The 16,525-nt window shown below is 40.8% G+C and overlaps 1 protein-coding gene across 2 annotated transcripts; it reads right to left on the bottom strand.

Moving 5' to 3' along the window:
• Positions 1 to 180: 180 nt before the first annotated feature.
• On the bottom strand, positions 181 to 16,411 carry LOC114135695 (solute carrier family 41 member 1-like). 2 transcript variants are annotated; one of them, XM_028003200.1, is made up of 10 exons: positions 16,165 to 16,411; positions 9,611 to 9,718; positions 9,393 to 9,464; positions 9,158 to 9,302; positions 8,919 to 9,065; positions 7,501 to 7,645; positions 7,252 to 7,331; positions 4,707 to 4,841; positions 2,756 to 2,904; positions 181 to 2,674 (listed from the first exon to the last, which is right to left on the bottom strand). In XM_028003200.1, exons 1-10 carry the CDS (start codon positions 16,291 to 16,293, stop codon positions 2,477 to 2,479), a joined length of 1,308 nt encoding a protein of 435 aa, XP_027859001.1. In that variant the 5' UTR covers positions 16,294 to 16,411; the 3' UTR covers positions 181 to 2,476. The 2 variants fall into 2 exon arrangements, with proteins under 2 accessions (XP_027859001.1, XP_027859000.1); XM_028003199.1 differs by lacking the exon at positions 16,165 to 16,411 and adding an exon at positions 10,977 to 12,248.
• Between the last annotated feature and the right edge of the window lie 114 nt (positions 16,412 to 16,525).

The raw sequence follows: 16,525 nt of genomic DNA, 5'->3' as shown, positions 1-16,525 counted from the left end.
TAACTGAACAAATTGTTTTGTTTCTTAATTTTACAAATGCAGAAGTTCTACAAATTCAGCCAGGCCTCACTGTCATTCCTATTTTATTCTTTATGGACATTAAAGAAATAAAAAAATGGCTCCACACAAGAATAAACCACCTGACCTCAAATACTGCAGTTTGTCAATAGGAACACATACTAACACAGAGACAAGTTAAATACAAGAGCCTTATAGTGTCTGTTTTATGTTAACATACACACACAATTATGTCTATTGGTCATAATATCATCACCGACCATCTAGCAATAACAATAGGCGTGCAATAACTGGTGTTTCTACTATTTCAATTTGAGCCCATCAAACTGCATGTGAACAACGGAGGAATACTAAGGACCAAAGTACTGAAGAAGTTTAGTTACATTTTTTCTTACTTGGACACTTGTTTATTTTTTTACGTTGAACTGGTCAGATCTGTGACCTAATTCTGACCAGGAAGCTCTACCAGGAATAAGAGCAGAATGAAATACTAGCTGCATTTCCGTTACATTTGTGCACAAATCTTTGTCGATATTCTGCTAATGTCAATAAAAAAAAACACATTTTCGCAATTGCAATGTTGACATGAAATAAAAAATGAAATTAAAATCACACGTGAATAAGCTTGTTCACATGAAAAGTCATTAAAAATCATGGCAGCGATGGATGTAAACAGTTACATGAAATATATCCATAATTCAACCATAGAGCTCACTCTCATCATTTATCAGCCAATCAGGAGACGTCAGCGTTTTATTCAGGCCTACATGGGAGCGGCTGCCTATGCGGCGTTTTAGGGAAATTGTAATCATCCGTTTTCCAGAAGAGCTGTGGATTCAACAGGTTGGAATGACAACTTTTTATGAATCCTCTGATGATGTGAGAGTTCTGGGGGAGAACTACTCAAAAACAAGCCGTCATCCTCCTACTACTTCCTGTGGTCTTATTTATGTTTTCCACCAGTAGTAACCATCACATGACTCGTGTGATGCAAAGAAGTGTTTCCATTGCACTTTTGTAGAATATATCCATGTTTGGTACGGCTGAAAAACCACCTCATCTCAGCACAACAACGTTTCATTTAAAAACGTTCATTTTTTTTAATGGACGAGTCTTCCATTAAGCAAATTTATCTTCATAATTTCAATCTGCACAATTTAACGGTTAATGGAAACGCAACTTGTGAGGAATCGCTTTATAAAACAGATTTGGTGGAGAATTTATCTCCATTATCAATAGAAGTTCTCACATTCTTTAGCTTACACACGTTTTGTGATGTGTCGTTTTACTCTTACATATCTTAAGTTTTTTCTATGCAAAACGACCTACATTGTAACCTACATCAATCTACTCATGATAAATATTTATTTTGCATAACCTTAGGTCAGGAGTTAACGATCCCCTTTTTGCAATAGCTTAAATTTCTTGCATATGCTATAGTTGCATCTGTTCATCTCCTGTCCTTAACCTTTACACTGCATAATCTTGGCTCTGTTGACATTCATTGCTCTTCTGTTGCTGACAGATTCTTAACCAGACTGAGATTCTTCTAAAAGACTGAAATCTCACCCATAACCCACAAACACTGCCAATTAGCTGTGTGTGTGGTAATGTAGCTCTTCTGAGAAAGTCTTCTTCAGGAATATAACACCATCCATAACACGTTTCCCCAGGTTCTGCTAACAATAAACAGCCTGGTAGAATGATACTACCACCACCATGCTTCAGTTAAGCAAATGGCAAATACAAGCCCGTCCTAAGGTCATATGGGGCCTCAAGCAGAACCTGATTGAGGGTCCATCCTGTTCAGAACATCAGCATCACTAACAACTACAGATGTGGAGGAACCTGGGAAAGGGGCGGAGCTTAAAGGGATCAGGAGGAATAATTGGTTATTATTTGCTGAGCTTCAATTCAGTTCAGTTTATTTCTTTAGTGCCAACTCACAACAAATGTCGTCTCAATGCGCCTAAACAAGAAAGGTCATTTTAATTCACTCATACATTTCCTTTAATCCTAGTTATCAACAGGGCATTAAGCTCAGCTAATTATTCAAATGTGTTTAAAAAGTTTTTATCTTTTATTATCTTATATTATCTAATGTTCTGCGTTAGCAGTGGGCATACTGAGGGAAAATTTGTGGAGCAGAACTTTTCTCTTTTGAGAAGAACTTCTTGCAGCTCGTCAAAGACAGTCGTACCGTCCAGACAGTTTACTAAAGATCAACTAAACAATCAAGACTGACAGCAGAACAAAATCTGAGTTGTTGTTTTTTAAGCTACACATTATGTGAGCGTTTTGTTTTCCCTTATAGTGAATAATGATTGTGACAGAATTATGGTTTGATCCAAAGTCAGATTATAGCATCTCTAATTATTAAGTCACCACCTGTCTTTTTGTTTCATTGTCTTTCAACTGCAGTTGCAGTGAGCTCAGCGGTGTGCTTCAGTCTTTCACATTAGGTACTAGTGCTGACCAGAAGCCCGGTCTCTTCAGAGCTGCCCGTCATAAGAAACCTGAAGGTCAGGGCCAAGAAAGCAGTTCCCAGCAGGTCCCCCAGAGCCGTGAGGTAGGGGATGGAGTAGTTATCTGGATCCAAACTCCGTCTCCACAGCCAGCGGATCATCAGGACGGAAGAGTAGAGCAGAACCACCACCTGCAGGAGGACGACGCTGGGCTTCAAATGCAAACACTGCACAGTTTCTAATATTACTTCTTGCAGTAAAGTGTTTCTAACCTGAAGCAGAGCTGCACACAGGTAGCAGATGATGAAGGTAGGCGTCATGGCGGTATGGCCTCCCTGCAGCAGCTGGACTGTGTAGAGGAAGAGGAGGTGACCTGGTACCACAAGGGCGACCAGAACTCTGGCTGATTTAGAGTTCACATCTGTTCAAACATGGACAGAGAAGCAAACCTCCAGTAGGTACAATCACTGACACTCACAGCTAAAGAGTCAGAAAATGTAGAATCGCCGATTTAGCCAACATGTATGTTTGTTCTGTGGCAGGAAGCCAATGCCTGGGGCTGTTTGGAGTTAACTTCATTGATTTGTGTTAGTTTAAGTGGCAGCCATTTTGTTGTCTTGGCACACTTTGTCTCTTGCTTTTTTAACTTTGGTTGTTTTTTGTATGAATATGTTCTGGACGCAACATTAACTGCCCATCCAGGACTTGAAGAAATCTGAACTGATCTGAACCCTCATTTCTCTAACTAAGACAGTCTGAAAGGGAAAGTATTATGTAAAATTGACTCTTTAATCTTTACATCATGTTATAATAATAATCATAATAATTTTTACTTTATTCATCCCAGCAGGGAAATTATTTCGCAGTTACAGCACACGACAGGAGCTGCGTCTGCAGGCAGCCAGCTGAGCCGGCGCCATTATAATGCTATTCCCTCATCAAAAACATACCTGGAGTGTTGCTTTTATTCTTAAAGGTATATTTGAGAAGTCCTTTAATCTCCATGGCAACCACTCAGTTATGCAAAATGGAGCAATTAGCAAACACCTGGTGAACTTCTGCAGTTTCCAAACTTCTGCCTCACAGGACAATCCTCCACTCACTCCTCCACTCACTCCTCCACTCACTCCTCCACTCACTCCTTCAGACTAGTCAGCAGCAATTAGCAAACACCTGATACTAAACATCAGCTGAGCTCATGATAGGAGCTACTGCTCAGAGCAACACTGGTCACAAATATTGTTAAAGGGTTAATAGAGGAGCCATGTTGTGACGACTTCTTGAAGGTGGAGCTTTAGAAGGAGCAGGAGTTTCTTAAAGAGACAGAGGCTCAATTTCAAGGCGTTAAATTATGAAGTCAATTTATTTTATTTTAGAATGTATTTTAAATTATATATGTATCATATATATTTTATATTTATAACATTTATGACAACTGAATGATAGTAAGAATAGTAGTAATAAAAATATATAATTTTTTTATAGGGCTTTTTCAGACATTCCAATACGTTTTACAAGAAAATAAATAAAGTTAACATAGTAACTTGATTGGTGCTATAAAATGGCAGTGTGGCTGGAAAACACATAAAACTGTTTAATGTTTTCACATTAGCAATGCTGTCTCATAGAACCACATGAATGCATTCAATTATTTCGACACATTTATTAAATTTAAGAGCGTCTGCCTACTTTTGCCCCTGAAAATCAAACATAAAGTGATTCACACTAGACCTTTAGTTAAGCTTCACTTGACTTCAAATAGCTTTTGCCCTCATCCAACATGTTGTTGGCTGTTGAGCATCCAACAGTATGTATGTTGGGAAAATCTGCTATTTTTCCATCATTGCATGGAGAGCACACGTAATTCTGTTTAATGTTGTATTAATACATCTGTCCCACTTTGAGACTTTGAGTTTAGTTTATTAAGCTGACTTCTTTTTTATTGGCCCGTCTGTGTAAATGTTGGATCTGTTAATTTTTTCATGTTATGAATAAACAAAGTGCCATAAATAATGAACCTGAAAATCTGATTTTTTTTTAGTAAACATTCCCACTGAAAAACATCAAAACTAATAAAAATGACTGTTTTTGTTATTTTATTTTTATTTCCCAACTAAAGCTCACTATCAAAGACATTAGTGAGCTGCTCTGATATTGATCTATTGACAAAGGGTTAGTAAAGACCCAGGCACTTTTTTAGTGTAACATTGTTGTTGGTTTGACCTGAGGAGCAGAAGGCGGTGCAGGGTCCAGGACAGTCAGCACTCATTTTTACTGGGAGAGCTCCAGGAACGCTCCAGTAATGGAGGTAGGTAGACATCCTGCTCGCTTGGACCGCCACCAGATTTCCTCCAACTCCTGCAAGAACACGGAAACATAGAGCAACGGTCATCGCTTCTAAGGAGGCGCGGCAAAAGCAAATGAGGCGGATTAGCTGAGCCGGTCAACAACCGATGTCATCCAGGATAAGTTGCTGTGGAATATTATCTCTGCTGCTGCTAAATTCAGGTATCAGTGGCAATGTGAACAATCCATTAGGGCAGATCTATTCAGTCTAATTCTATGGTTTGTGACATCATGCTTTATTATCTATTTTATATTTAAAATTCCTAATCACACTTTCTGAACCATTTGACAGAAGGTTTGTTGCAGTTTATTTGTTACATGTTTGATCAAAGTAGTCAACTTGTTGTTTTTGTCATTTTCAGTTCCTTTATTTTACATTGGATGTTATTTTCCTAGTTACACTGACTGAACAAACTCCAGGTGTTTTTGTGTGTTTGACCAGGCTTGTGAAGCTACTGGTGTGTTTAAGTGTTCTACTGGTGCAGAGTTATCAGATACATTTGTAATACTCTATATTATTGTTTAAAAAAAAGAGAATTGTTTCAAGTCAATTCGGCTGTTTTTCTGTATGGAATCAGAATCAGCTGATGCTAAACCTCAGATATTAGTATTGGAAGTGAAAAAAGTGGATCGAAGCATCTGTAGTAAAATAGGCTTTTAAATCCAGAATCACTACCTAGAGCCTCTCACTATACTTGGGGGGGGGAAAAGATTTCAGATGGGCATTTTTTTTCCCTCCTGAGAACAAAGGGCAGGTGCTTTAGCGCCACCTTGTGTCTTTGGTTTCTCGCCCTCAGAATTACTGTCGACTCTCTGAAGGTACTTGTGGATGTTACGAGTTCAGCATTTAATTTCCTGTTGGGAGATATAGAGTATTTTTAGCTGAAGTGACTTAAAAATAAGGAGAATAATAAACAGCACAGTTCAAGATCTCCAGATTCAATTGGGAGGGGTTGCATTTAAATGTCTTTAAACAAAGAAATGTGCCATCCTCATGATCCATTATGAAGAGAAACTACATCATATGTTGAATCAAGGTTCTGATTTTAAACACTGAGTCCAGAGCGTCAACAAATAGAGAAAAAACCTTAATCCATATCCAAACAATCACTTTACTGGAAATCTAATCCAATTCTGTTTCCCATGACTCCTTTCTTTCCCCTCAAACTGTCTAAAAATTCATTGTCAAGTTGCTTGAAATTTTCCATCTGCCTTATAGCCCCTCCAGCTGATTTTATGAGCAGCAGAGTGACCTACTCTCTGCTCTCAGAGCTTTGAAGCACACGGATGATCGGAACAAAACAGGGAAAGTGTTCCTGGTCAACAAGGCATGAGAGGAGAGCCTGCATTGGAATGCCAATGCACTTCCTGGAGCGGGATGGCACAGAACAGCAGCCAGTGAAGGCATAGTTGGCATTCTGATCAGGCTTGTGGTCTATGTAAAGGCCGTTGTTATTGCTCTCCGCTCAGCATGCCGCTTTGTGGTCAGCAGGACTCGGGTCACAAACGATCTGGTTCTCCACGCCCCTCTGAGGATCCTCTGACACGGAGGCCAATCAGACTCCAGCGGCTCTTTCATGGCTAATGATTGATGACGGACTCAGATGTGACGCTGAGCTCGGCCTCAGCAGGGCTTTGGTTTGCAGTCAGGCTCTGAAGGAGTTAAAAACACTTAATCCCGTTATTCATTATGGGATTTACTGCTGGCTTCCAGCGTGGCTCAATCATTTCCACATGTCATCATTTTCCGGCTTTGCCAGTCTCTTAAAAGCAACTCTTTAGAGAGAGAAACGTCATCATTATAAAACCCGTCATTGTAATTTATAGCATCGTTTTAGCTCAATTAAAAGGATTAGATGGACAATGATAAAAGAAAAACAAAGTTACTGTTCAAATCTCTGGAGACACAAACAGGATGAGTGCTTTATAAGAACATTTTTTACAAAACATCATTGAACATCTATTTTTAAACAATTGCTCTTCTGCTTATCTAACTACCTGCAGTATCTAGCTGTACTGTGATGGATAAGGTTCTGGAAACCGTTTATTCCTACTGCAAATTGACAATTTTATCTTAACTTTAATGTTCCTTCGAGTTATTTTGACAAATCTTTAAAGATTTTTCACATTTTTTCAAATGTCAAATTTAAAATTATCCATAGATATTATTTAAGACAAAAGCTTTCATGTTTTCTTTTTTATGTTTTTGTCATTTTTCTTTTTGTCTCCGTTCTGAGGATAAAATTTATCCATCCAACAAAACGTTCATTAATTTTTTGTTCCAAAAGTTTTAATAAAAAATGTACACATTTCTAACACCAAAATTGTGTCCATTATAATAATCTCTTGATGATTTGTAGGTCGTTGCTGCCTTGTGAGTAGTTAAAGGGTTTAAAGTTTGCCTCGTCAGTTTTTAACTCACCGTTGATGATGGGGGTGAACACAGCCATGCCTTCAAAGCTGGGGTTGCTCACAGTTTTATCCAGAATCAGACCACCAATGCTAAGATGAAAACATGATTACATATCAATCAGAATAGAATAGTTTTGTTAAAAATGATTTTGATTCCTAATGAGGTAAAGTTTTGACTTTTTGGAGATCAAAAGCTCATGAATCAGTCTTTGAGTTGAGGTGAGGAGGTGATCAGATGACTCGTCACTGGTGAACCCACCTGCTGACAGACATGGCCAAGATGACCGGCTGCCATCCTGACTTTAGGACTTCTCTGATTGGTGGACTGTGGCTGGCGATGATGACCCACACGGGGGTGAGCAGCAGGAAGAAGCCCCCCACCACGGTGGGCAGGTACCACAGATCTGGAGGGCAGCAAAAGAAAGAATCAGAAGATGGTGAAGACAGCAATCTGGCTGTGATGACTCAGCTCTTTTCTAGCTATTAGCAAAAAGTTAATCAGGATTTTGCTGCCCTCCTCTGGTTAAAACAAACAAACAAAAAAGAAAAAGTTAAAATGCATTAATGATGTTTCTATAAAGGCTTTCCAGATGTTTGTATCACAAAAATCCCTTTCAGCTACTCCACATCTGGGATATTTTTGTTCTTTATTCTTTAAAGCAGCAGTAGTATGTATTTTTCAGTCACATTGTATCATTTTTTAGCAGTCAAGTAACTATGTTACCTTCACTTGCTAGAAAAATGCTGACTGTATCAAATATGACTGTATGGAGCCTTGTGCCAGAAGCCCATTAAAATGCTGCCTACATCGTTTTAAACTGTGTGATTGTGAGACTGAGTGGGAATAAAAATAGCAACAGGTATTTTGTTCCATATAACACAGTAGGAGTGTAACAGGTAAACCTTGTATGGATGCAAACTCCACTAAAAACCCACCTGTTTAGAATTGTATTTGAAACTTAATCAATTACAAATTTATTGATGGAACTTGACTTAATGCTGTGTTTTGATTGTTGATTTTATGTTGAAATTGTGTTTCTGTGTTTGATTTGATGTAAAGCACTTTGAAATGCCTTGCTGCTGAAATGTGCTATACAAATAAAATTTGATTGATTGATTAATAAAGAAATTTGACTATCTAATTTAACTCCTTTAAATTGGGCCTATGTCTCTTTAAAAACTCCTGCTCTTTTTGAAACTCCGCCTCCAGGAACTTATCTCAACATGGCTCCTTTATTAACCCTTTAACAACGTTTTTAGCTGCATTGTTTTTAGCTGCTTGTATGACGAGCACAGCTCAATTCTTTAATCAATATATATTGCTTATATATTGCTTGTATATAGTTCTTTAAGCAATATACAAGCATTATACATACAATTGCAGTGGTACTGCAATTAGAAGTACCACCGCTAATTGTTGCTGACTAGTCTGAAGGAGCAGAGTGGGGAGGGCTGCTCTGTGAGGCAGAAGCTTAGAAAGTGAGAAACTTTGTCCTTGAAGACGGGGCGAGGTCCACCCAGATGTTTTGCTCAGTTGAACGGTTGCCATGGATATGAAAGGATTTTTTTTCAAACATGCATGAAACACTCCAGGTATGGTTTTAATGACATAATGTAAAGTTCATTAAAGTTAGTTTTACACTATATTGCCCCCTTAAGGGAGGTTGTCTCTCTGACCTCTGTAGGTGAAGAAGAAGCTGCTGACCCCAGCAAGCAGGGACAGGGTGATGAGGTCACCGAGGCTAGCAGCGATGGGCGTGGCCACGTTGTCCGGGTTGATGCCCAGCTTTCTGGAGCCAATAATCACAGCCACCACCACCAGCCCTGTCTCAGCCCACAGGACAGCTGGATGAAGCTGTCGCATCACATCAACTACGTCGTATTGTGTAAATTAAAGCGTTGAGCGTCGGGCTGACCTAGAGCGAGCGCGGCGATGAAAGCAGTGCTGATGCTGCTGGCACACAGGATGGCAGCCTGGACACCGTCCACTCTCTCTCTGCTCAGACGGCCCAGAGCCACGGCGGCTACGGCAGCCAGGAAGCCCACAACTGTAGCCTGAACCTGGAGGCAAATTCAAAGCAAAGTTAAATACAGAGTCCAAATAGTGTGTGAGTGTGTGTGTGTGTGAGAGGGAAAGAAAGTGCAGGCCACCTGAATGAGGGCCATGTTACAGAGCACCGTCCTCCAGCGCTGCCGAGTCTCGTCCATCTGCCCCATGTTGGCCTGCAGATGGGAACAGATTTACACAATGATCCCATTTCCTCACAAGTCATTGCAGAAACCTTTCAAAGTGCCGAACATCTCGTGTTTTACTCAGTCTCATAACAGACTTTATTTAGCCGTGTGTGTTTAGTGAGTGTTGCGCTCACTGCTGTTGACAGACGGGATGCCAGTGTCATCTCTAGGTTTCCCTTCAGCCCCACCAGAGCCGGCACCAAGACGAACACCTCAGAGATCTGCTGGAACACCTGCCAGTGCTGACAAGCACAGAGTGGCATAAACAAATCACAAAGTCCTAATCCACATGTTCAGCTCATCCTCATGCCCTTCGTTCTGTCACCAATTTCCTATGTGAGCTAAATATCTACTACAGGTGTGTAAAACTTCAAATTTTAGTATTGATCTGATAAAAATACAGAGTCAGTATCACCAATACCCATACCGATACTGATACCGATACTTTTATAAGTTTGATACATCATCAAACTTCTGACCTTTAAATGTTCTCATGGTTTATTTAGCCCTAACCCTTACTTTGGACTTTTGTCCACAGTTTAATTATTTTAAAACTTTGGACAACGATAAACAGAAACAATAGAAAACCTGTGTGCATTTTTCAGAGATAAACAAAGTGCAAAAAAATATAATTTGAGGGCAAATTAAATTAAAACAAAGTTTTAAAGTAGACTTAAGAAACTACAAGCAAAATTTCAAGAGGGAATCTTATCATGTTACTATTGATCTGATACTAACATCTACTTGGTATCAGTTTTTTTATATTTTGAATCCATCTGCCACACTTTAATAATTACATGTATAAACAATCTTGTTTCTTACTGCCTGGCATTAAATCAGACTGATCTGTTTTTTTGGTCTGAAACAAAAGTTGCTGTAACCGAGTTGCTCCAAAATCATGACTTAGTTGTTCATCCGCCACTTAAAGTGCTGCACATAACTGTATGATGGAAATGTTTGAGAGAAACAACAAGAGAAAGCATAGAAAACCGACAAAAATTCAACAATAATAAAAACCAAAACGTCACTCTAAATTTCCATATAATTCTTTCCTCATGATGTCATATTTTGTAAAGTGCACCAGTCCCTCCAGCAGCAGCACCAGGATTCCTGCTGGGTTTGTGTTCTCAGGTGAGCAAACCTCCTAATTTTCCTCCAAATGGAAGAATGTGCTTTAAGGTTAAACATGTCAATCTTCCTTTCATCAGACGACTGGTCATGTCGTCTGATGATTGTCTTTTCCCCTCAGTATATTTGTAAACTGCTGTGTGGTTTTTTTTTCGTTCCTTTCTGAATGGCATCAAATGAATGAAAGTCCCAGTCCTGTTGTCATTGACAGTGGAGCTTAGAAAACTTATTTTCTGAGCAACAACTGGCTCTAAAGAGTTTCAGAACCACTAGTTTGGATCCTACCAAGTTAAGTAGTAACAGCTTTTCTGACATGCTTCTCTACACTTATGTTTAAACAAAAAGCCCACTCTGAAGTATAATTCTCCATACTTGTGCGGCGTCCATGACCGGCCCGGCCGGCAGGATGTGGAGCCGGACCGGCTTCACCATGAGGCCGCCGGCAGAGCGGCTCCATCTGCAGCCGAGGCCTCTGATCTGGTTCCCTGGAAACGCAGCTTGCAGGGACTGATGTGCCACCGCCATGACACATCGGTCTGAACCCATCACCGCTTCAAGGCTTTGCTCAGGTGTGAGATGACATCACTTCCTGTTCAGCCCAAGACCTGTCACCTCCACCTTCACTTTGAAAACTCACAACGAAGTTAGTCTGACTTTAACTTAGAGGGACGTTCAGCGTGGAAGTGGAGTGTACACACACACATCTACTTAATGCAGGTCTGGTAGGAATCTTCTGACACACACACACATACACACGCCTACACACACACACACGCACACACACACACACACACACACACACACACACACACACGCACACACACACACAAAGACCCCCTTTGTCTCCTCACGCCTCGCTCTTCAGCAGCCGGGCGGCCGAGGCGGAGCGCTGGACGGCCGGCCTGAACAGCCTCCACCTCCTCTGGGACAAGGACATCCAAAAGGCCAGGAGCTTCCTCTCTGCCCTCCCGCTCTGCCACTCCGTCTCCCTCCACATGTCCCTCTGTTTGTCCCCCATCCCGTGATGTCCGCCTTGAGCCTGGAGCCCCTTCTTCATGTCGACGAGGTCTGGTCCAGGCTGTGACCTTCTGACTGACCCCTGTGATGCTGGGGTCTTTCAAATTCCAGATGAATAGAGACAACGACGTTTTGATCTGAGAGGAAGGAGGGAGTGTGAAGGAGGATGAGACACTTTTTCCTCTCCGGTCAGGTGGAGCAGACTCCTCCTCCTCCTCCTCCTCTTCCTCCTCCTCCGCCTGCAGCGGGCTGTTGACGCACTCGGAGCTGCAGCAGGTGCTGGACCTGTGGCCGACACGTGGTGCTGCTGCTGTGTGGGAAGGACGAGCTTTTACCCTGCTGGACTTGGGAGGGGAGCGAGACACACGAACAGATCCCATCTGCTGTCTGTCAGAAGTCAACTGGTTTCCCTACATAATCTACCGACTCATATGAATTCCCAATCAAAACTCCTCACAGGTAATCTGTCAATGCAGGTGAGACGGGGAGATAAAAAAAAAACCTCACTAGTTCAGATTGAATCTGTTTCTGCATTGTGCGACGTCTGATGTGTGCAGATGATCAGCAAGTGTGTGACCTAAAAGTCCTCACAGACACCTACATCAGGACCATGACTCAGCTGAAAACTGTCCTTGTTACATGGCTGTTGTCACTGCAGCGCCCCCTAATGACTCAGGCGGCGGAGCTCACACTTAGTAACGCAACACACAATACAACCTACTGTGTTTTATTGAGGTTTTATGTGACAGATCAGCACAAAGTAGGGAGGAGGTGAAGAAGTGACATGTTTCATTATTTCAAATCTGAAGAAAATATGCATCTGAATTCAACTCTACTAACTGTGACGCTGCTAAATAAAACTCAGTTACATTCAGGAACGGCAGATTTTGAACGGAGTTGATCTGTGTGTAGTTCAGTTCCAGCAGTGGCCATTGTTGATGTGGGCAGTGTGTCCAGGGAGGCATTTGAAGGAGGGGCGCACAAAAACAACACACACTGCAAAATACAAAAGAATCTTACCAAGAATTTGCTTTTTGTCTAATTTATTGTGCAAATATCTTGGTACACTTGAAATAAGGCAAAATTAACTTAAAGATAACTTTGTCAACAAGATGCAGGAGCTTGTTTTAGGTCAATAATTCCTTACTGCTGATTAAAAGGACGAGTTCCTTTTTATCAAAGGAAAAATAACTCCTTTTTACAACAAAAAAATGTTTTGTTGTAAATGGAAATAATCTGCCAGTGGAACTAGAATTTGTTTGATCAACATTAAGGGATGATTGCCTTAAAGGGGCGGTATTATGTATTGGTATTATGTGGCCATTTTATAGCACAGTCAAGTAACTATGCAAACTTTGGTTGTCATAAAAATTCTGTATACATCAAACATTAAAGAAATTTGATGGTTTTAGTGTACTAAGGTAATTGCACTAGCAGCTAACCAAACATACCGTGTCACATTTGGGGGTTTTGCAGTGCAAAGCTACAAGTTTTCTGTTGCTTTTATGCCCTAGCAGCCAGTTAAGAGTTGGTGCTTCCTGTTTGCTGCTGATAATTAATACAGAACTTTACAACACTGAACGCAGCACCGTGAGAGGTGGTGGTGGCAGCATCATGATATGGAGATGTTGGTTGTTTTTTTTAGCAGAGACAGGTCAGTCAGAGTGGTTGGGACGTGAATATGGAGAACTTCAGGGAAATATGTTCTTTCATTACATGATTGTATAAAACACTGTAGCCAAGATTTCTGTTTAGACACGACAGAAATCTTTGTCATAAATTGTTAGTCATAAAGCAGCTGCCTGTGTCTCCAGAATGTTTTATCTATAATCAACACCTGTCAAGAAAATCCGAGCTCATCCCACTTCCCCATGCTGGAGATTTTAGTTTAACAGTAATAATAAATAAAGTTATCTTTAAAATGAATCACTCAAGTGATATCTAGGCCCAACAGTAGACTTAAGTGTCAATAAAATAAATCTAGTTGTGTGTGTTGTTTTTGTCTCATGCAAACTTTGCTTTAATTCTACTTTTTTCTATCTAATCATAAGAAATCATAGTCAGTCAGAGAGAGTCATTAAACAGGAAAAGCAGGTTTCCTGGAAAAAGAGGAAGTTTCCAGCCTGCAGATTTATAAAAATAGCTGAGACTATTCCTTGTTTTAAAGAATGAAATCTAAACATTTTGAGTAATTTGATAAGATTCAAAGTAAAATACTTATATTAATATTGGTTTACTTGTAATAATACTTAGTTACATTTGTGAGAACACTTACAAGAAAAACAAGTAACTGTAACTTTGGTATCAAATAATTAGAATCATGGATTATTCTTGGTTTCATTTTAGAAAACATCTGTAATAACTCACATTAAGATTATAATAAGTATAATTAATAAGTTATGGTTATAAAATCATAAATGAATGCTAAATCAGATAAGCTAAAGAAAATAAATGTGAGATAAATGTGATTTTGACATTGAACTTGAAATGGTGTAAAAAGGTGTAACTGCAATTAAACATCACTGATATGTTGGAGGTAGATGGTAGGTGAAAGGTGAAAGGAAGGGAAAAAGGGGAACTAACAGGAGAACAGAGATGATCAACGCCTTATTTAGAGAAAAGGTTGTGCAGGCAATGGACATAGGAGGTTGAGCAACCCTGAGACATTAGCACAGACATCAGGACATAATGTCTGTAAGACAGTGATGGATATGAGATCATCTGTCTAAGCAGACAGCAGGCGCACCAGGGGGGTGGATAAACCCTATAAAAGGTGGGTGCAAAAGAGGAACCGTTCGTTGGATCCTCCGGGCAGCTTCGAGCCAAGAGATGGACAAAGAACTCTGCAGCTGAAGAAGAGCCGGGGCCACGGAGCCAAAGACTGTCCTGCCATGGAGACCAACCCGTCTGGCCCACAATCTGTGGCTTCGAATCGCACTTCTCTCATCGGCTGGGTTCAGACCCCAAAGACAAAGATGAAGACAAAGACAAGGAAGAAGAACTGGTGCCTTTTTTCCTGCCAGCACCAAGTCCTGTGTGACCTCAGCATCCATGCGGAGAAGAAGCTCATCAGACCTACAGAGATCCCTGCCTTCGCTGATCAACATCTTCCTCCTGCTGCAGCACCTTCTTCATCATCAGGCCAGGTCTGGGGTTCGAAACGCCAAACTCCGTCCGTCTCTCTCAAAGGTTCCCTTTTTTAGTTCTCAGTGTCAGCAGTAGGGAAAGATAGACTAGATGATTGATTTTACTTATTTGATTATTTCTGCTACTGAATTAAGCTGTACTGACCCTTGCAAAAATGCCTTACTAATAAAATATTTAGCATAAAGAAAATCTAAAGATGTTGTGGACATTCAGTTAATGAGTCACCTTAAAGTTCTTTAATGGTTGTAAAATAGCTGTGATGTTTGATTCTGGAGAGGAAAAAGTGGAAAATGTTTTTAGGTTGCTGGTAGCCCATATTTAAAACCTCATCCTTGGGACTCGCCCGAGTCACTAAAACCTACCTGGTTCAGTAACAAATGCAAGTTGTAAAATAGAGAACGAGCGACCGTTAACAGGTGTGCTCTGTGAAACTAGTTGGCTGTAGGCTGCTCAGTCTGGCTAATTCACAGGGGGAAGAAGGGTGGGACACCTGGATGTAGGCCGTCAGATAACCAGGCGAATCGTTTCTCGAAACCAGCTTAAACAGAGTTTACTTCAGTTCTGGACAGGGTAAATCCCAGCAGATTTAGGAAACTCAATTAACCCGTTAGAAGGAGAGCTGGTAGCACATCTCCCCTCTCAGAAGAGGAAGTACGAGAGTGAGAGAGTAGAGACAGAAAGGAGGGGGGGGGTGTTGCGCAACAACACACCATAAACACACCATCACATATTATTTGACAAAACGTCGGCAGAAAGATGACAAAGCATTTTTTTCAACACAATTTTTTTTTATGTGTGTTTAAAAATTAAGATAAAAATTGATATAATTATTTTGCGTGTAACTGGATTCACACCAAGTGTCTCAAAGCGCTTTACAAACCAAACAATCCAACCTCTTTACTGTCACATATAATTTGTGCAGCCTAATAAATTCATGTTCCTGAATCTGACACTGCTTTTACGTTCTTTGGCATCTTTGGAATAATTGAAACTTCTAAACTTCTTCAGTGAATGAATTATAATAAACTAAATTTAACGGTTTTTCCAGATACTTCCTGCATTTAGACCTGCGTGTTGACACTAACAGAAACAGCAGCTCTGCCTTATCTCTGAAACCTGTTTATTTCTTTCCATGGGTCGGGTTGGGGTCACCTCACAGGTCATCCTGACCTCCTGACTTCCAGGTAAAACCAGATAACAGTGGACTTGTGTTCAGCTTCCACGTCGGCTACTGGAAATCCATTTTAACTCTGGGGAATTTGTAAGCAAATCATTACTAAGAAAATACCTGCCTACAAAGATCTCTTTATCATACAGAAACCTCACGGAGTGTTTCTTGGACCTCTTCGGTTCCCATAGATGTCATGTACTAAGCTCCAGTTCTAGTGTCACTAACCTGTGCGCGGTCCAACAACATTCCAGCTGTCACCATACCCTGACCGGCCAGCAGGTACGAAGGCAGAACTTGGAGGCACATGGTCCAGGATGACTGACCACAGGAAAGGTGGAGCTTCTCCTCCCTCATCTTGTCAGGACCAGACAGCAGTGCTGCCGACGTTCATACTGTAAAACTGACCATCTCTAGTCCTCTCACTCCGACCCGGAGCCCAGACTCTGTTTGTCTTTCAGCGTGCCAGTTTCATTTGCTGTGGGTCAATCAGCTACAGGTCTCTCCACAGCAGCAGCAGCTGGATCTGTGGCACGTTTGCATGGGAACTCCGGACACGTTTACATTCCAACCATCTCAAATTAGTAGA

This window comes from Xiphophorus couchianus, chromosome 20, assembly GCF_001444195.1.
Source record: "Xiphophorus couchianus chromosome 20, X_couchianus-1.0, whole genome shotgun sequence".
NCBI lineage: Eukaryota > Metazoa > Chordata > Actinopteri > Cyprinodontiformes > Poeciliidae > Xiphophorus > Xiphophorus couchianus.
This window is presented reverse-complemented; position numbering and strand designations above follow the sequence as displayed.

Excerpts from the sequence above, each read along its gene's own strand:
- LOC114135695 (XM_028003199.1), bottom strand. The coding sequence starts at position 11,150 with ATGGGTTCAGACCGATGTGTCATGGCGGTGGCACATCAGTCCCTGCAA. Across the intron at positions 9,465-9,610 it reads CATCCCGTCTGTCAACAGCA|GCCAACATGGGGCAGATGGA; the intron begins GTGAGCGCAACA and ends TCCCATCTGCAG. Across the intron at positions 9,066-9,157 it reads CATCGCCGCGCTCGCTCTAG|GGCTGGTGGTGGTGGCTGTG; the intron begins GTCAGCCCGACG and ends GGGCTGAGACAG.